At 51.1% G+C, this 21,498-nt stretch overlaps 1 protein-coding gene across 1 annotated transcript in view; it reads right to left on the reverse strand.

The window, feature by feature from the left end:
- The window catches only part of LOC147702167 (polycystin-1-like), a 599,895-nt gene extending 587,745 nt beyond the window's left edge, over window positions 1–12,150 (reverse strand). Inside the window, exon 1 of the mRNA XM_086930810.1 lies at window positions 11,305–12,150. Coding sequence (XP_086786936.1) covers window positions 11,305–11,873 — 569 coding nt within the window. The 5' untranslated portion in view covers window positions 11,874–12,150. The remainder of the gene's footprint in view (window positions 1–11,304) is intronic.
- Between the last annotated feature and the right edge of the window lie 9,348 nt (window positions 12,151–21,498).

Genomic DNA, 21,498 nt, shown 5'->3' on the forward strand with positions numbered 1-21,498 from the left:
GAAAGCAGCCTGGATCAGAAACAGCGCCCACTGGCAGAACCTCGGACACCACCAGCGTCGGATTGGTAACGGGGGCATTCGGGCAATGCCAGAGGAGCCGGGGTCCAAGTTCCTGCTGTGGGCTGCTTTTGAGCAGCCTGGGGGTCGATTTGAGGGGGTGTCTCTATTGTTCGACTATCCCGCCAGCAGCCCAGTGGGTGTCTGAGTGGCCTTTCTGGAGGGAGATGGGCGCTCATTACCTCCCGTATAGCAGCAACGGGTAGAGGTGTCACCCCTTTTCTCTCGTTGGGCCTCCCATTAATGTATGCATACTGAGCGGGGCAGGGGGCCTGAGCAGAAGTGGCCTCACTTGTTTTCAGGTGTGTTTCACTAGTGTAAACTGATAAGTGCATTCCACCCCCCCCCCTCCCCCCCTTTTTATGTAAAATTACGCTGAAGCAGTGATTTGAGGGAAGGCATTATGCTAATGTGGGCCGATTTTTTTATGCGTGCCCGGGCCGATTTTTTATTCCAATCCAACCGTGGACACCACTCATGGATATCACCCCGATGGCACACACATGAGGCAGCATTGTGGGGGAGTGGCAATGGACACAGCCCAGGGACAACACCAAGGGGCGACAGGTACCACCTGAGGTGGCACTCGGAGAGAAGAGGGAACACATAGTGGCAGTACTTATAGTGCAGATGCCAGGAAAACACACACACTGGGACCAACCACCTCCTAGTCCACCACCCGCAGGCACTACCCAGAAACAGCACCCTCTTGCACCACAGGGGACCTGCATTCACTACTCTCACATACAGTTAACTGGCATCATACATGGGCAGAAGAAAAACTCAACTAGCAGAACCAGGGACTGCTGAGAGCGTGTGATTGGGGAAAACTCACTAACACAACTTTCACTACCAGCCTGTGTATCTGCCCACACCAACTGCGAGAAGAAAAGTTAGAAACTATGAAAGTTGGTCTAAAATCACTAGAGAAAAAAATAAAAAACACAAGAAACCAAGAGGGGGAAGTGAGAATCAGAGAAACAAGGGGGAAGAAAAACAAGCATTGGGAAGGCCGGGAAGTCTTTCTTTTTGTTAGAGGAAGTATTTGAACTTTGCTTATGTTGCTCCTACCGGTCCTCATATTGAGGCAACACCTCGGGCTGGAAAAAATGCGGAATCTGAGTTTTGGGCCCCTTTTCTGAGCAGAGTTAAGTTGTGCCATGAAAGAGGAGTCTAATGAAAAAGAGTCAGAAAATGAAACGTGCGTTGTAAGTGGCGACCTTGAAAGACGTACACAAAACATTGCTCAGTAGATCATTTCACATTAAAAAAGAGCCAGTTTTTGTTGTATCTTTAAGACAGTCTAAATACTTGTACGTCTTCACTTCACTTCGCAAACAAAAAACGTAAATCAAGTATGTTATCATGATAGAAAAGTGAAACCAATGAATGTGCAAGAGTAAGTAGTGAATAACACTGTGCCTTAACGAGAGGCTGAGGAAACACTTCCTGAACAAAAAAACCCCATAAAAGAGTGATTAAAATGTCATCCTGCCAGCAATGCATATACATGAATGAGAGCGCAGTAGGTCTCAAGCTACTGCCGCATCTGCAGTCTAACAGAAGGACTACTTGGTAGCTCCATCACCAAAACCTATCATGGGAAGCAAATCGGACACTATAGCCACCCTTAAAAGGCATGCCCTTCGAGCAAACACAAACCATGGAAGCAGCAGCGGAAGACGCCTGATTCACAGTCTGTCCTCGCTCTGCCCTAGTTCACCAGAAGCCCTGGTGGCGGGGGTATCAGCCACCTCTCCGCCTGGCGGCAGCCGTGCTCTGTCTGCTGCATGCATGCGGTCTTCCAGATCTACCGCCAGCTGCAGCCAGGCTGTTACCCAGGCCAGGCGAGCCCACCGACCCCTGTCAGGGCCCGGACTCACCACAAGTTACTTTTAGTTACATTAATATGCCAGCCCCTGCCCACCATGCGCCCGCGTCCCGACCTAATACTGAACTCAAGCGACAGGATGGGCGCTATAAACGGAATGAATGAATCGATCAAGTAAGAGACAATGTGAGGTCAAGGCGTGCGCGTGAGAGGAAGGGCCGCAGGAGGACTGTGTGTGAGTGCAGGAAGAGTGAGAGGAAAGAGTGCAAGCAGAAGCACGTGAGAGATGTGAAGAAGCGAGAGCAACAAGAGAGAGATGGCGGAGTGAGAGAGGCGAGAGCGGGTTCAGGGAGAAACTGAAAAGAACGGGAGAATGGTGAGTAAGAGAAACGGTAGAACGTGGTGAGGATGGGAGACCGAGGACAATCTGGCGAGGATGCGAGGGGAGACAAGGTAAGGATGAGAGGGGAGACAAGGTGGAGATGAGAGGGGAGAAAAGGTAAGGATGAGAGGGGAGACAAGGTGGAGATGAGAGGGGAGACAAGGTAAGGATGAGAGGTGAACAAGGTAAGGATGAGAGGGGAGACAAGGTGGAGATGAGAGGGGAGACAAGGTAAGGATGAGAGGGGAGACAAGGTAAGGATGAGAGGGGAGACAAGGTGGAGATGAGAGGGGAGAAAAGGTAAGGATGAGAGGGGAGACAAGGTGGAGATGAGAGAGGAGACAAGGTAAGGATGAGAGGGGAGACAAGGTAAGGATGAGAGGGGAGAGAAGGCGAGGATGCGAGGGGAGACAAGGTAAGGATGAGAGGGGAGACAAGGTGGAGATGAGAGGGGACGGGGAGACAAGGTGAGGGTGAGACGGGAGACAAGGCGAGGATGAGAGGGGAGACAAGGCGAGGATGATAGGGGAGACAAGGTGAGGGTGAGAGGGGGGGCAAGGCAAGGATGAGAGGGGAGACAAGGTGGAGATGAGAGGGGAGACAAGGTAAGGATGAGAGGGGAGACAAGGTGGAGATGAGAGGGGAGACAAGGTAAGGATGAGAGGGGAGACAAGGTAAGGATGAGAGGGGAGACAAGGTAAGGATGAGAGGGGAGACAAGGTGAGGATGAGAGGGGAGACAAGGTGAGAGTGAGAGGGGGGCAAGGCAAGGATAAGAGGGGAGACAAGGCGAGGATGAGAGGGGAGACAAGGTAAGGATGAGAGGGGAGAGAAGGCGAGGATGCGAGGGGAGACAAGGTAAGGATGAGAGGGGAGAGAAGGCGAGGATGCGAGGGGAGACAAGGTAAGGATGAGAGGGGAGACAAGGTGGAGATGAGAGGGGACGGGGAGACAAGGTGAGGGTGAGAGGGGAGACAAGGCGAGGATGAGAGGGGAGACAAGGTGAGGGTGAGAGGGGGGCAAGGCAAGGATGAGAGGGGAGACAAGGCGAGGATGAGACTGGAGACAAGGCGAGGATGAGAGGGGAGACAAGGTGAGGGTGAGAAGGGGGGCAAGGCAAGGATGAGAGGGGAGACAAGGCGAGGATGAGAGGGGAGACAAGGTGAGGGTGAGAGGGGGGGCAAGGTGAGGGTGAGAGGGGGGGCAAGGCGAGGATGAGAGGGGAGACAAGGCGAGGATGAGAGGGGAGACAAGGTGAGGGTGAGAGGGGGGGCAAGGCAAGGATGAGAGGGGAGACAAGGTGAGGATGAGAGGGGAGACAAGGCGAGGATGATAGGGGAGACAAGGTGAGGGTGAGAGGGGGGGCAAGGCAAGGATGAGAGGGGAGACAAGGTGAGGATGAGAGGGGAGACAAGGTGAGGGTGAGAGGGGGGCAAGGCAAGGATAAGAGGGGAGACAAGGCGAGGATGAGAGGGGAGACAAGGTGAGGATGAGAGGTGAGACAAGGCGAGGATGAGAGCGGAGACAAGGTAAGGATGAGAGGGGAGACAAGGCGAGGATGAGAGGGGAGACAAGGTAAGGATGAGAGGGGAGACAAGGTGGAGATGAGAGGGGCGACAAGATGAGGGTGAGAGGGGAGACAAGGCGAGGATGAGAGGGGAGACAAGGTAAGGATGAGAGGGGAGACAAGGTGGAGATGAGAGGGGAGACAAGGTGAGGGTGAGAGGGGAGACAAGGTGAGTATGAGAGGTGAGGATGAGAGGGGAGACAAGGTAATGATGAGAGGGGAGACAAGGCGAGGATGAGAGGGGAGACAAGGCGAGGATGAGAGGGGAGACAAGGTAAGGATGGGAGGGGAGAGAAGGCGAGGATGCGAGGGGAGACAAGGTAAGGATGAGAGGGGAGACAAGGTGGAGATGAGAGGGGAGACAAGGTGAGGGTGAGAGGGGAGACAAGGCGAGGATGAGAGGGGAGACAAGGTGAAGGTGAGAGGGGGGCAAGGCAAGGATGAGAGGGGAGACAAGGCGAGGATGAGAGTGGAGACAAGGTGAGGATGAGAGGTGAGACAAGGCGAGGATGAGAGCGGAGACAAGGTAAGGATGAGAGGGGAGACAAGGCGAGGATGAGAGCGGAGACAAGGCGAGGATGAGAGGGGAGACAAGGTAAGGATGAGAGAGGAGACAAGGCGAGTATGAGAGGGGAGACAAGGTGAGGATGAGAGGGGAGACAAGGCGAGGACGAGAGGGGAGACAAGGTAAGGATGAGAGGTGAGACAAGGTGGAGATGAGAGGGGCGCTAAAGGTGAGGGTGAGAGGGGAGACAAGGCGAGGATGAGAGGGGAGACAAGGTAAGGATGAGAGGGGAGACAAGGTGGAGATGAGAGGGGAGACAAGGTGAGGGTGAGAGGGGAGATAAGGTGAGGATGAGAGGGGAGACAAGGTAAGGATGAGAGGTGAGGATGAGATGGGAGACAAGGTGAGGATGAGAGGCGAGGATGAGAGGGGAGACAAGGTGAGGATGAGAGGGGAGACAAGGTAAGGATGAGAGGTGAGGATGAGATGGGAGACAAGGTGAGGATGAGAGGCGAGGATGAGAGGGGAGACAAGGTGAGGAATGAATGTGTTCTTTTGTAGAAACTGGTGCTAATGTAAAGCGCTCTGATACCCGACTTCACGGGTCTATATAAAACATTAATAAAAAAATAAAAAATAGATAAGAAAGAAAGACAAGGTGAGGATGAGAAGGGAGACATTGGTCAGAATGTGAGAGAAACAAGAGTTTGAAGAGCAAGTAAGAAAATAGAGCAAGCAGTGTGAAAGTGAGGGAAGAGAGTGTGATCGGACAGTGAAAGGGAATGGAGTGCAATGGCAGATGGAAACAAGCATTGCAATGCCAAATGGTCTGGTTGAAATGTTATACCACATGCAGTGTGAGCACATTACAGATGATTAAAAAATGGAAGGCAGACTGTATTGTCGGTGTCCTGGCGTTCAACACAGTCCTGTTTTTATTTCAATTGCAGATAAATGGCAGATTTCAAGAGAGCATTCATTATAGTACTACCTGAATGTCTATGAAATAAAAAGAAAGGAAGGAAGGACTGTCATGAAAAAGCCTGGTCACATGGCCTTCTTTTGATATAGAAACAAAAACATGACAGTATTGAAAGCAAAGGGGCCTTTAGTGTAGCCTGCCTTTTGTTTTCTATAAAATTAAAAAAAAAATTCTGGTCCCAGTGGCACAGATAAGAAACAAATTGGAGGGAAGAGCCGACGGGAAGAAAAAGGAGTGCACAGGGGAGGAAAAGGTGAGAGAGAGATGCCAGATGGTTGTGGGTGGGAGGAATGAACGGCGCACAGCAGGAGGAGATAGTGCAGGGAGGGAGATACGAAAAACAATCAACAGTTCCTTCTAGACAGCAACCTTCCCGGAAAGCTGGAAGCACACCGAGATTAACGCCCTTCTGAAGAAGCCCAAGGCGGACCCCAAGGACCTCAAGAACTTCCGGCCCATCTACCTGCTCCCGTTCCCGGCAAAAGTGACAGAGAAGATTGTCAACAAACAGCTAACCAGCGACCTCGGAGACAACAACATCCTGGACCCCTCCCAATCCGGTTTTCGCAGCAACCACAGCACCGAGACCGCCCTCATCGCCGCCACTGACGACATCAGGATCCTGATGGACAAAGGAGAAACAGCCTCACTCATCCTCCTGGACCTATCACCAGCCTTTGACACAGTCTGCCACCGCACCCTGTCAGCACGCCTTCATGACGCGGGAATTCAAGAGAAGGCCCTGGCCTGGACCACATCCTTCCTCTCCGGCAGAACACAGAGCGTCCGCCTCCCACCCTTCCACTCGAAATCCACCGAGATCATCTGTGGCGTTCACAGGGATCCTCCCTCAGCCCGACGCTGTTCAATATCTATATGGCACCGCTCGCCCACGTCGCATGACAACATACCCTCAACATCATCTCCTACGCCGACGACACCCAGCTGATCATATCCCTCACCGAAGACCCCCACACCGCCAAAACCAACCTCCACAGAGGAATGAAGGCCGTAGCCGACTGGATGAAGGACAGCAGACTGAAGCTGAACTCAGACAAGACGGAGGTCCTCATTCTCGGACTCACCCCATCAGCCTGGGACGACTCTTGGTGTCCCACATCGCTCGGCACAGCCCCGGAACCCACAGACCAAGCACGCAACCTGGGTGTCATCCTCAACTCCACCCTCTCCATGACCAGGCAAGTCAACGCCGTCTCCGCGTCCTGCTTCAACACCCTCCGCATGCTCAGCAGGATCTTCAAATGGATCCCTCCCGACACGAGAAAAGCCGTCACCCAGGCCCTCATCACCAGCAGACTCGACTACGGGAACACCCTCTACTCAGGAACAACAACCAAGCTCCTGAGACGACTACAATGAATCCAGAACGCCTCGGCACAACTGATCCTCAACGTCCCCCGACGCAGCCACATCACACCCCACCTGAGAGGCCTGCACTGGCTCCCCGTCAACAAGAGGATCACCTTCAAACTCCTCATCCACGCACATAAAGCCCTACACAACACCGGATCTACTTACCTCAACAACCAACTCAGCTTCCACACCCCCACCCGAAACCCCCGCTCAGCCAACCTTGCCCTCGCCACAGTTCCTCGTATCTGGAAAACCACCGCCGGCGGCAGATCCTTCTCCTACCTCGCCGCCAAGACCTGGAACGCTCTCCCCACCAGCCTAGGATAGACTCAGGACCTGCTGGCCTTCAGAAAACTCCTCAAGACCTGGCTCTTCGATCAGTAGCGGCCCCCCTCCCCCCAGTGCCTTGAGACCCTCACGGGTATGTAGCGCGCTTTATAAATGCAGTGATTGATTGATTGATTGAAGAGGGGGAACATCACTTACAACGCATTTATTACAACGCACTACCATTACATCGCAACCATTACAACGCAAACCATTACAACGCATTGCGCTGGGGGGCGCTCTAGGATAGGGAATATATTTAATTTACTATCCAACACCTTCCCTACTATCCACGGGGACTGGAGTTGGAATAGTAAATTAAATAATTCACTATCCAGCGCCTAGAAGCACTATGCGTTGTAGTGGTATGCGATGTAAAAATCGCGTTGTAACAGCAGGCGTTGTAATAGCCTGCGTTGTAGTGACACCAATCCATTGAAGAGTGATATGAGGAGCACGCAGGAGAAGAAGGGAGGGGTCAAGAGGTAACAGAGGAGAGAAACAGAAGGGGAACAAAATGAGGAACACTAGAAGGAACCAAAGGGAGCGCAGAGAATCAGCTACACTTATAGCTGGCCTGCTATGAAGTGCAATCTAAGGAATTGAGTGGAGGCAGAACGATACACAGAATAACAGTTAATAGTAATATTAGAGAGAGGACTATTCCACTGGGTGGAGCCAAGACGTGATTGGCAGTCTCAAGACAATGACTGGAAGAGGCTGGTTGGTTGGTTGTAAGCAATAATCTGTTTGTCAGCCGTACCGGGATAAGAGTTTATATAAGAGAGAAGAGTGGGTGTGTGTGATAGAGAGAGAGAGAGAGAGAGAGAGAGAGAGAGAGAGAGCAAGAAAAAGAGATTGAAGAGAGTGGGGTGAAAAAACGAGAAGCAAACAAGCATGCTGAAAATGTGATTGATAACAAAGTGAGAGGGGTTAAAGCTTCAGGGAGTAGGTGACAAGTAAGAGAGACTGGTGAAGAGTCAGAAGGAAGTGAGAGGAACACTAGTGGTAAGTAAATCAAAGGGAGTAGATAGAATTTTGTTAGGAGGAGCGAGGGAAGAGGGAATATTGTGAGGAAATGACTTGAAACAAGACGCCATGAAGACTTGAGAGGGAAGAGTTTGTTGCATGAAAGAGAGCGTGGCAACAGAACATGCACATATGACGTGAGGACAACAAGAACGGTGAGTGAGAGGGAACATATAGCATGTGGTTAGGAGGCGAGAGAGGCGTTAAATATGTAAATACACATAATTTACTTTTACATAATTACATAAAATATCAGACAAATCATGTATGGGTACCTGAAATTGAAAATCAACATTTAGCCCTATACTTTAGCAGTTATAAAGAAGGGAAAAGGGGATTAGAAAGGAAAAAGGAAAAGGAAAAGACTGTGTTCTAATGAGGTTAGAAGAAAGAAATAGAGTGTTAAGAGGGAGTGAGAGCGAAGAGAGGAAAAGGGCTGTGAGCCAGTTACATCGAATAGCCAGTGCAGTGAGGCTGTGCGTGTATTGCAGGAGTGAAATACAAAAAATAACTGAGGAAGTGATCAGGATGAGAGAATGTAGTTCCAAACCGAAAGAGGAAATGTTTGCAAGGAACAGGGAGGAAACAGTGCAGTGAGGAAGTGGTATCGAGGAGAGTGCAGTGGGCAGGTGACAGCAAAAAAAGCCATGTAAGGAAGATGGCAAGGTGTGGTGAGAGTGTGAACAGGAGCAATTTGTGCAAGTAAATAAGGGTTGAACAAATGAGAGCCCTGAGGGAGAAGGTGTAGAGGATGTGAGAGAGAGGAAAAGATGCAGTGAAGGAACACACGGATTTTATAAAGCGGGAGAGTAAAATAACAGCAGAACAGAAGTTGGGGAGAAAGATGTTGGAGAGGAGTATATAGTATGAGGTGAATAACTGACTGGGCAAAGAAAGAGGGTGGCGAGGAAACCGAGTTAAGTGGGGATACACAAAACACGTCTATTATCTTGTTGGGCAACCAAAAAAGAACCCCCAACGTAGTGGGAAGCACGTAGGTGGGGCACGAATGGTACATTTGACTGAGAACTGTGTCCTGGGACTAAGTGGTACAACAGCAGAGAGAAGCAGCCGACAGAGATGTTAAGAGTTGGCACAGGCAGGGAATGGGCTAGCACAGTAAGAGGAGGGCCACTGGGATTATGCCGAATTGAAGGCTGAAATTATGCGGCAGGGTGACTAAATTATGAATAATCTGCCTCCCCTTTTTTTAAAAACAGTTCAGCAGAGCAGTATATTACATTTAACATTCATTATTTACGTGTCTCTTTAAAGTAATGTAGGATTTGAGACAATAGAGAAAGATGAAACACATAAAACATATTACTTGTCTAAACTCTGAGTGTCTATGTTAAATGACTGCGGTTTTGAGATGAGTGTCTTTGATTTCAAGATTAAATAGTACATTTTTAAAAATCGTGACAAGGGACTCGTTCTACCCACCGTGTTTGAATTACTTTTAAGTGCCACTTGTTTTTGTTTACTGCTGCAGACAAAAAAGTCCTTTCTGGGTCCATCACATGGGGAAGCTTTCATTTGCTGAGCCACACTGTAACGTTTTAAATGGCAGCTTCAACAAGCAATGGCTCAAGGTGAGCAGTTTACATCCATGAAGTTTCTGAGGGTAGGCGCTGCATCTCGTGTGATGACAATTTAATAACATTTGATCCGTTTGCGGTAGAAACTATTTTTTGTGGTAAATGCAGCACACGTATCATACTTATGCTTAAAGTTGTCTCGCCCCAAGTTATCTGTTTCCCTTGGCCCTGAGTAATCGGAACAGAGACTATAGTGCAGGGATCTGTGGAAGGGACAAGCCACAACTAGGAGCATAGAGCACTGGAAAATACAGTCATGGACTCTGACAGCCAGAACGGAAAGTGTCTGAAATCTTAAGTGCTGGAGCGAGCAAGACATCACAGAAACTTTCCACTTGAATCACTTATTGTAACCTTAATGACACCGTGCACTTGCACAAAACATGCCACATTCCTTGCACTAGGACACAACCGTCACCTCAGAAAGCAGCAGGATCAGCAGCAAGTCTCTGCCAGAATTCCCCACTGAGGATAGACCAACTCAGGAAGCAGAAGTGAGCACATGAGGAGAACAGCCGGAGAGGCACGTGGAATGGAAAACAATGCGGATCATAAACTGTGGGTGCAAAGTGGGAGAGGCTACAGGTCTGGGTCAGGCTAGAAACTGGACCAAAGTATGGGAACACGAGAGGACGTTGCAAGCGAATGTCAGCCGAGGGGAATTGAAGGTTGCAGACCAGTTTTCCCCCAGGGTGCTTCGTGCTAGCCGCAGGACAGGGTGGTGATAGGCTACTTAGGGGGCAGGGGCAAGTTAGGTTGTGCGCTATATAGGCATCAGGAGAGGCATATCTGGCATCTTCTTGATGCCAAGCACCACCGGGAGTGGAAGTGCTTAACAAGGTACTCCCGCTCACCCTGCATGTGGTAGGAGGTTTGCTGGTGACGGTCGATTCACAGTGTGTTTTCATTTTAGGGCAGGTTGCAGGGCATAGGCGGTATTTTGGGGGTGGTGAGCCGCATGTGGGCATTTCCATCGAACGGGTGGGGAGGAATGAAGCACAGGTGACTGAAGCTGGTGCGCGGGATGCGACGAGCAAGGGAAGGCTCTTCAAGGGAGGATGTATGAGGGCAAGTGAAGGAGTGACTGGGTGTATGGAACGAGGTCAGTGAGTGAAAGAGGGAAACATGAAGCAAAGGATATGGACTTACTGGGAAATTGGAAGCGGGTGAGTTGTAAATGGTGCGGGAGAAAGGAACTACCTGGTTCTATGTCAAGATTTATATTGTTGAGATATTGTTAATGTTAATAAAGTTCAGTAGAATGTTAGCAGCCCTGTCCTAATACATGGCATATTACGCTAATACAACATGGAGTGTGGTTATTGCACAAAAAAGGGGTGGAAACAGACATAAGAAATGAGGCTGTTTGAAGGCTCAAACCCAGACCCAGAACAGGAAAAACAAAACCAGCCTGTGCATAATATCTTCAAGGTATAAGATGACCCCAAGTCTGATGGGTGCCATCTTTGAGCGCAGCTGGCATAGATGTGTCCCTTGACTAAAGCTTGCATGCCAGATAGTGAGAGCAAAAGATCGTGGAGATCGCGAAAGACTGTTGTTGAGAGTGCTGAAAGTAGGTCATTCGGAGAGCACATAGTGAGAAAGAAAAGAAGAGAGCTCAGCGAGACATGTATGCCTTTGGCAGGTACTCACAGATTCACTGTGCCAGGGGGGCACGATTCTCTCGCTGGCACATCCATCAGGTCCACTCGCGAACAGTTGACGGTTGAGGCGCTGCAGACACAGCCAGATGGGCAGGGCTTGCCAGCCTGGGCAGCCTCTGGTGCCACTTCAGGTGAGACATCACATCCTGCAGCATCATGGCATCCTGCAGGTGCCACTGGTACCACCTGCCCTCCGCTGGCACCCGCGTCCCCCGGGCCTTGGCTCTTGTGCATTGCGACTGGGCTCTGGCTCCTGGATAGTGCCCCCGCAGACCCTGCTGCTCCTGGGCCCTGGCTCACGTCAAGTGGCTGCGGCCTACCAGTTCTACCGCCTGGGTCCTGGCTTGGGGGCACTGCCCTCGGGTATCCGGCCGCGAGAGGGTCTGCTGCCGCCTCTGGAGGGCTCTTGACAGGTCTGGTCTCTTCACTTCTGCAGAGGACGCCAGGGCAGGTGATCACCAGCACAACTAATATCAAATGTCTCGCACCTTGCCTCCCACCTGGGCTCAGAAGACCCCCTAGAAAGAAAGGTCTCTGCGCCGCCCTGTGGTAGGGCATTGTCAGGGCACAGCTGCAGCGTATGGGCCTACAGCAGCCGGGCTGTAACCTCCTGAACCCTTCCCATAATCCTCCCTTCCCTTCCAGCCTGACTTCCGTGTACCCTCTGCCCCTGAATCACTAGCATGCCAAGTCACCTTCTGTCTCTCAGCCTTGCCTTACCCTGCCAGTAATGTCCCACCCTTGCTCCCTGCCCTCACCAGTCAATGAAACTGACAACCTCTTTACTACTGCTGGTGACCCTTCCCACACCCCCAACAGCAGGGGGCAGTGCCGGAGGTCGCTTGGTTGGAGAGAGGTCTAGCCCACCAGGTCATCTGTGCAATATCCGTATGGGAGCACTTCCTCTGTACCTACCCTGTATTACCCCTGTACACCTGCCCTTATCGCAGACCCTGTATTATATCATGCAGTCTGTCCCCACACCTACCCCTGGAATGAACCGCCCCTTATGTTGTCCCTCTATACTACCTGTATAGATGCCCTTCCTCTGTACCTGTCCTGTATCGCACCTGTGTTCCTGCACCTACAGCGGTCCCTGTACTATGTCTCGCTAACTGCCCCCAAACCTGTCCCTGGAATCCGCCGCCCCGACGCTCTGTCCCCGAATAGTACACAGCATGGGTGCGCCTCCTCCCTGCACCTGCCTTGTATTACCCCTGTGCACCTGTCCGCATCTCGCGATGGGCCCTCTGTACCTACCCCCGGCATGAGCCGCTCCTGTAACTCTGCTCCTGTATATGCCCGTATGAGTGCGCTTCTTCCGCGCCTGCCGTCATTGCCCCTATAGCGGTCCCTGCATTGCAGTTCGCTCTCTGCCCTGGTACCTACGCCCGGAAGGAGCGGTCCCGTCTCTGCCCCAGTGTGCTCCCGGTGGCCCCGCCCGCAGGGTGGCGCTGATCCAGCGGCAGCAGCAGCCCCGACCGCCCGTCCTCTCTCGGGCAGGTACCGCTCTGTCTCTGGGAGGAGAGAAGCGGCGGGGGCTCCCAGCCCGGCCCGGCCCTGCCCCGGGGGAGGGTCCCAGCGCGGCCCTGGGGGAGGGTCGCAGCGCCCCTCAGCCCCGGTGTCCAGCGCGAGGGCAGCAGCGGCCAGGCCAGTGCTTAGCACTTGTTGGCTTGTGTGTCCGACTCGGACTGTGTCAGTCCATAACTTTGAATCACTTAATATTCAGAGAGGGCTCAAGAGGTTCGCCGGGGAGCCGCTCATGTTTCATATGGATGTCTCATTCTGTCCTTCGTTGTGTCTTCTGATGCCTCGCTCTGTCTCATTCTCTGTTTCAAAGGATGTCTCTCGCGCCATGTCACCCCGTCTTTCAGGTTTTATCGCTCAGTGTCTGTATCACTGTTGTCTCGTCCTTAGGTGCCCGAATCTGTCACTGTTTCACTCTCTCAGGATGTTTCTTCTGTTTTCAGTGCCTCACTCGGTCTCTCCATTTCAATTTTTTAAGGATATCTCGCGCTTCCCCGGTCTCTCTCTCTCCGTCTGTCTCAGCACGTGTCGTTGTTTTGTTTCTCTATTTCGGGTGTCTCGCACTGCTTTGTTCGTTTTCGCAGGAGATGGTTCTCGGTATTAATTTATTTCCCTCCTGCCACCATTGCTGTCAGAGTCAGCGCTGCTGGAACCATTTTCAAAGAGCGAGTCCTGCAAGCACTCAAAAATCACCAAATCATAGGATCATAAGTGTAGCAACAGAGCCATGTCCACCCAGCGGGAGAGTGGTGAGGGTGTGGTATGTAGCCAGTGGTGCATTTTGTAGCACACACACTGTTGCAAATATGCAGGGCCACTGGAATTATGCGATTGTGCAGCCGCAGCGATCTTCGTATACTTATAGATTTGCCACATAATCCATCATCTGCTGCATGAACTGCGAATTTTAACAAACAAAAATGTATTTCCAGCTCAAACAGGCCAACAAATAGTAGATTGAGATTCCTATTAAAAGTGTGCAGTGCCGAATCTTCTCCAAAAGTCTCTTGTGTTAATATGTGTCTTAAAGAGCCAGAGCTTGCATGTAATGTAGACTAATTATCATTTGCACATTGCTAAGTAAAGTACCTTGATTTGTTTTGATTTTATTCACTATCTTTGTTTCCATCCCATTTTAAAATTACAAAAACAGCGCTTCATTTGTGCTTTCTTAATTTCTGGTATATTTTGAAATATTTGTACAATACATTTATATTATTGTCATTTTATTTTTAGATAAAAATGCCATCCTACAGCATTTCCTTTCACTGTTCATGTACTCCAGCAAGATTACCATGTAGTTCACTTCACAAAATGCACTTACTTTGCAATCAGAGATTGAAAAGTAAACACCAGTCTCCATGTTAAATGAATAAGCAGCAATTTGTTAGAAGGCATAGCCTGACATTTGACCCCTGGCTCTGAGGACATAGCAAATGTAACAAGATAAAGGCAAAGTTTCAAGGCATCTTTATTGTTCATTCACTTTCCAAAGTCCTGCAAGATTTTTTCTGGGGTGCTGCAGCACCCCTACTTACTGTGACTATGCTCAGAATGATTCACTGGGTCTCTCTTTGATCTCTCAAGTTATGTTGTTCCGTAAACCAGACTATCATGATATTTTGTTATGTCTAACTCTGTCTTAAAGTTGTCTTACTGTTTCCAATGTCTGGCCCCGTGGGAAGTAGGGTCACCAGACCAGACTTCCCCTGGGGGTCTTCGCGCAAATGGAAGGACAAGATGGGTTGGGGAGTCAAGAGTTTGGGCAAGGGGAGGGTTTAGGGTGGCTATAAAGGTGCAAGGGAGGAGGGCCTCTTCCTGCACCTAGCACTACCGGGGGAGGTTGTTAGGTAAAAGTTAGTCCACCCACCCACCCGACAAGTTTTTAGGGTAAGGGTACAGGCCGTCCAAACATGCCAGTTTAGGACAGGTTGCAATTCCTTTTTGGGTTTGGCAGCACTTTGGAGGGGTGGTGAGTTATAGACGGGCACATCCACCCCTCGGGGGGGGGGGGGCAGGTGAAGGATGGGGGGTGCAGGATGCAAGACAGCAACGGTAGGAGATCCAAGAGAGGATGTTGAACGAAAAGTGAAGACGAGAATGGAATGATGGAGGAGGTCGCAGAGTGAAACGGGATGAGCGCAACGCAACATGTGTGAGGTTTGAGGATGGATAGAGTGAATGAGGGGGTTTATGATGGGAAATGGTATAGTTATTGATGTGTGGTTAATGTGATTTTAATACAACATTTTCCTAATAAAATGGCCTTTTACACTTCAATAACAGCGTGGAGTGTATTATTGCGCAATCATGTCTTGCGTTGCATATCCATCTCTCAAAATATCTAACTTTTGTTTGCAGTTGTATACAGCGCTAACTCAGCCTAAAGACATTGGAGAACTTTACATGAGCACCAGAATATGCAACACAAGGTCATATTCATTTTAGTAGGGCTGATGAAATTGGATCATTTTGCCATGAATCCCAGGACTTTGAGCTATTGATGGGATCTGATCCTGGTTTTCCTGCTCACTTTGTGTCATCTCTCTCTGGGCTGCCTGTTTCCCAGGGTGTCACGGTCTCTTGTCACCTTCTATTACTCAGGATGTTTTGGTCTGTGTCAGGCTTTCACTCAGGATGTCCCTGAGTGGCACCCATGATATCTAGCTCTGTATCCATTGCTTAATTAGTAAAACAAATACGTTTCAGTGCCCAAATTGATCTCAGAAGCTAGTGGCTGGTCTGCCAAATGTTGGAGTTGCTGAATTCCAAGAGTGTCTACTCATGATTCCACCTCATTTTTTTTCTCCCACCACCATAAATTCTCTGTCCCTTTAGTTCACACTTGCTGGCTCTTTTCCACCCATGCTTTCTCCCTTTGTACTGTTTTTCTGTCATTCTCTTCCTCTGGCTTCCCCCTTTTCTAACTTTCTCTCAAATGATACAAAAATAAGCTTTGGTCCCCAAAATAGAGTGCCAATGGGGCCCACCTGCAACCACCAGCTGAAATTAAGCACTTTCTTTGTCACTTTCTATCTCTCAGGATGTCTCCCTTTGGGGCACCATCTGTCTCTCAAAAGGTTTCTATGTCAGCCTTGGTCTCTAAGAAACTTGTTTTGTGTCATTGTTTCTCAGACTCTGTCTGATCCTCTAACTTTTGGGATGTCTGACTCTTTCCAGCTGTTGTTCATGCCTGTGCACTGTGTGTGTCAGGATGTCTTGCTCTGGCCCAGACTCTGGATTCATTGAGAGTCTCCAGCAGTGTTGCCTACAGAGATAATCAGCTCCTCAGAGACATCTCCAGAGCTGAGAGTCATTCCTAGGCTACAAGCTTCCTGTGGACTTTTCCTGTATTTCATCTGTTCACCTGCTACTATAGAGGTCTGTTGAAAAGATGACACGTCTACGCTCTTACATATAGAATGCCGGGACGTCACAAGTCAAAGAAGTGTAGAAACTAAACAAAACAAAACAAGGTCTCTGTATTATATCTTGTTATATGTCCCTACATCTACCCCCAGGATGATCCACCCTGTGCCTATGTTCCTGTATAGTACCCATATAGGTGCACTTCCTCTGTACCTGCCCTGTATTACTCATGTTTATCTGTCCGTATAGCTGTCTGTTAAGACAGATTCTTCAAAGAACAGCCAGGAAACGTCAGGTAAAGCACATAAGTTTACTTGTAGCACAACCTGGCGTCCGACTACCTCCACAACTTAGATATCTCGCTATCTGCCCCCATACCTAACCTGTATTATGGAGCTCTTAAACTACTGCAGCATCACTGATAGTGCCTAGCACACATGTGATAAAACACTTCTTCGTGAACAGCTATTTATTTCCTATTTAGGTTGCAGCCTAACAGACAGCACAGTTGCTTGCTAAAGACATGACTTTCAGAAAGGTGACCTAGAAATACGTTCTGCCCATTGATTACCATTGATATTAAACAACAATAGACCGAGACCTCTATATTTGCAAACAAATTGAATTGATCAATCAAGATTCTCGAATTAGGAGCATGTACCTATTGATCAGCTCCACTCCATCAATGAAAAACACATGAATAAGGCAACAGCATCCATTTCCAAACACAGGTACAATATTTTAATCTATTGTTTCAATTTCAACCAGGAATATGAAATTCAAAGCTTCAATTTGCAAATCAACACAGAAGTATATACGTTGCCCCGTATAGAACGTGCAGCATAGCAAAGGGTGTCAAGAAATGTGAAAGTGATTAAAAAAGAAGGAAAATCAAAATCAAAAAAGGTGAAAAACAATTCCAATAATTTTGAATGTTAACGAACAGTATCAGGCCTGTAAATGCCGAATCTGCACAACCTAGCCACTTGAATTAATTAATCCACACTCTCTCTATTATTAACTTCAAACAGAATCATATGTCATTAATATCTGCACATAATCGTGGGGAGAGATAATAATAGCGGTCCAGGTTTCAATATATTGTCGACGTTTCGACTCGTCTTGCGGCCATACGGTTAATTATGCCTGGGGACCCACCTGGGAGCGAGAAGGCTGTTGTCTGTCCCTGAGACCTCGGGACTGTTTGCTGTGCTGGGCTCTGTTATCGCCGCCGCCTCTCGCCGCACCCGCTCCGCGGGTGCCGCTTCGCGGCTTGGGGAAGGTGTGCAAGCGCTGTGCTGTGGGAGGCGCTGAGAAGAACACCACGTCGGCGCTCTGCAGGGACTCAGAAGTCCAGGAGTCCCTGCTTTCCCCAGGTGCAAGCGGACGCGCCCACAAACAGACACGCCCCCGCCTGGCCAGAGTGAAAAGGGCGCGTGTAGCATTACTTGCTGGGACCCACCTGGGAGCGAGAAGGCTGTTGTCTGTCCCTGAGACCTCGGGACTGTTTGCTGTGCTGGGCTCTGTTATCGCCGCCGCCTCTCGCCGCACCCGCTCCGCGGGTGCCGCTTCGCGGCTAGGGGAAGGTGTGCAAGCGCTGTGCTGTGGGAGGCGCTGAGAAGAACACCACGTCGGCGCTCTGCAGGGACTCAGAAGTCCAGGAGTCCCTGCTTTCCCCAGGTGCAAGCGGACGCGCCCACAAACAGACACGCCCCCCGCCTGGCCAGAGTGAAAAGGGCGCGTGTAGCATTACTTGCTGGGACCCACCTGGGAGCGAGAAGGCTGTTGTCTGTCCCTGAGACCTCGGGACTGTTTGCTGTGCTGGGCTCTGTTATCGCCGCCGCCTCTCGCCGCACCCGCTCCGCGGGTGCCGCTTCGCGGCTAGGGGAAGGTGTGCAAGCGCTGTGCTGTGGGAGGCGCTGAGAAGAACACCACGTCGGCGCTCTGCAGGGACTCAGAAGTCCAGGAGTCCCTGCTTTCCCCAGGTGCAAGCGGACGCGCCCACAAACAGACACGCCCCCCGCCTGGCCAGAGTGAAAAGGGCGCGTGTAGCATTACTTGCTGGGACCCACCTGGGAGCGAGAAGGCTGTTGTCTGTCCCTGAGACCTCGGGACTGTTTGCTGTGCTGGGCTCTGTTATCGCCGCCGCCTCTCGCCGCACCCGCTCCGCGGGTGCCGCTTCGCGGCTAGGGGAAGGTGTGCAAGCGCTGTGCTGTGGGAGGCGCTGAGAAGAACACCACGTCGGCGCTCTGCAGGGACTCAGAAGTCCAGGAGTCCCTGCTTTCCCCAGGTGCAAGCGGACGCGCCCACAAACAGACACGCCCCCCGCTTGCAACGTGTGTACTTTACGGCCAGCTCATCGCTCAGCGGGACGCGAGCGGGACGCCGAGCGAAGCCCGGGCAAAGGGCGGGCCGTCTGTGGCCGTCCGGGGCAGGAGGAGGCAGGGCAGGGCCACCCCATTTCCATCTATCGTACTGGTTCCAACTTGTGGTGCCGCATCTCAGCATGTCAACACGCTCCGGTAAGGCCTTGAGGGGTTGCGGGGAGAGTGCCCCCGGGGGTGCTATGTTTGGCTCTATGGACAAATTCCTGACAAGGGTGGCGGCTGTCATAGACAATGAACTTGCCATATCTGAACGGCGCCTTTCACTTGACTTCCCTCCTGCCAAAAGTCCATCGCCAGGAATAGTGTTGTCCCCTCTAAATCCTACTCCCCCTGCACCTTTGCTTGGGGATTTACCTGGGGATTCCCTTATTGCACCTCCAACGGGTGGTCTAGAGGGGGTAGAAAGCTCATTGCCTGGTGTCCACGGTACCAGTTCATGTGCCGTGCTTATAGATCCATGCAACGAGCTCTCTCTAGTAGGTGCACCTGGCATTCAGTCCCTACACTGCCCTGAGGTTCCTGCTCCCGTCCCACAAGCGCCGACCAAAAAGCAACCCATCCAGGAGCCTATCAAAAGGAAGGGGAAAAGGGCACATCACACTAGAAAGGGTTGCCCATTTAAGACCACTAACCATCCCAGGTACCTGCCCCTGAGGGGACCCTCCCCCGAGAGCACCGCAGGACCGGTATCCACAGGGACAGCCATTTGCGCCCCGGCTGTCATCGATACAGTACCACCCTTCTTGTCGGCCCCACTAACGCCTGTTCAGGACAACGTGGGTCACTCTATGGAGGCGTTTGAGAAGATGGTCAAGTCTCTTGTGTTGCCACTTATAGACCAGGTCAAGAGGTTGGGGGAAAGGCTTGACTGCTTTGAGCAGGCGACTAGGGATAATTTCTTTGCCCTAAAGACCCTTCTCAAGCACCAGCCAAAGCCCAGTAAGGATAGGACTGATAGGTCAGATGAGTCCAATAGGATAGAGGTCCCAGAGACACCCCCCCTGGGAGACCAACTGATACAGCCGCCCAAGCTCCCTGCACCTGGGAATACGATCTTGGCTGCTCCTAAGGTTGGTCCTAGACAGATAAAGCCGAAGGCTCCCACTTATGTTGCCCACGTGCATGCTACCCTTCCCCCAGCAGCAATATCCCCGGTGGCTACCCAGGCCCCAAGTCAACACAAGAAGGGAGGGACGGGCCCTGCTTCACAGCCTGGGGTTGCTATATCTGATGCAACTGGTGGTGTTGCATCAACCCCTAAGGTTGCATTTATTCCCGTCCCACCTACAAATCGGCTCCCTCTGGGTCCTCCCCAGAACAGTAGACGCAAGTGCCCCCCAGTTAACCTCCCCCCTGAGTGCCACCCGTATGTTGTCATCCTCACGAAAGTCCCCCCTATTGGGAGTACCCAGCGGGAAAACCATCAGGCACTAAAGAATAAGGTCATCCACTGGCTGAAAGCCAACAGGCCCTTGCCTGCGGGAGTGGATGGAATTATTCTTGGTGTACGCAGGGTGGGTTGGATTGGACACGGGAAAAAATCGCTTGAAGGGGATTGTGTGGTTGTAAATTTCCAAGATGCTAGGGTTGCCCAATTTATATGCTCTCAAGGTCAATCCACGGCTGGTTCGGGTATCGACATAGTCGATTTGACATTTTTTTTACCCACGGTCTATTATGACCACCCCCTCCATCCACCTTGGACAGCCCTCCTTCATTGGCAGCCCAGGGGGCCAACTTTTGGTGGAAAACACTGCCCATGGCCTTCTGACCCCGGGGGTTCTTTCCCAGCAGCTATCCCCAGCTCCAGTGATACCAAACTGGGGACCTGGGAGTTGTTGACTCAGTCATGATCCGGGGGAGGTCGTTGTGGCCCCGGGTTTTGTCGCTGAGTCAACACCATACCCCAAATCCAATGGCTCCTCCTACCTACCGCAGACTCTGGCTACGGCCGGGTCTGTGGAGGGGAAGGGGGAGACTGGGGCTTCCCATAATTCTACGCCTGGTCCCCCTGATGTGGGTCCTGCGGACTTGTCACCCCCTGTCGAGGATTGTAGCATTGCAGCTGTAACGGACCCCCAGATTAGGGTTTTCAGCTGGAATGTTGCGGGCCTCGAAAGGAAGCTGGCGTTGCCGGATTGGAGCGAGCATGTGGAGCAATACTCCATATGCCTGTTCCAGGAAACCTGGAGTCGGGTGCCCCTTCACAAGGCGGGTTATTCCACCCACTTTTTGCCGGCGGCAGAAAGTGTAACTGGCAGGGGCCGCCCCTCTGGCGGTCTGTTAATCTGGGTAGCCACCGCACTTAACTGTAGGGTGGAGGAGAAGGACACTAACTGCCCCGACCTCCTAAACATTTTGCTTAGAAATTCCCAGGGCAGAGTCATTCTAAATATTTTTAACATTTATGCCCGTGGTACTAAGGGGGGAAGAGAATCCCCAGTTATAGCTTGCTTGGAAGCGCAGCTCCGCTCATCTCCATACAGGTCTTGTACACTGTTGGCAGGTGATCTGAACTGCACTTTCGAGCCTCTGGATCTGGACATCCTGGCAGATCAAGAGGAATTTGATAATGGGTGGGGGATTCCTCCCCTCGAGCTTGGCCCTGTTAAAAAATGGACAGAAGTGGCCCTCCAGATTAACTCCCTAGTTATGGAGTTTGGGCTTAGAGCTGCCAATGGCAGAACCAGGTCCGACAAAGTAGGGGCGCACACCTACAATAGGCCAGGACACACGTCACGGATTGATTATTTCCTCCTTGACATACACCTGTGGGGCATGGTGGAGGACATGGTAGTTTTACCTTCTGTGGAGAGCGACCACAATCTCCTGTCCCTCACCCTGTCCCACAGGTGCGTCAACAGCACCGTGATTGGTTCTCCTTGTAACCCCGCGCCAGA

This window comes from Lissotriton vulgaris, chromosome 7 (genome assembly GCF_964263255.1).
Source record: "Lissotriton vulgaris chromosome 7, aLisVul1.2, whole genome shotgun sequence".
Classification (NCBI taxonomy): Eukaryota; Metazoa; Chordata; class Amphibia; order Caudata; family Salamandridae; genus Lissotriton; species Lissotriton vulgaris.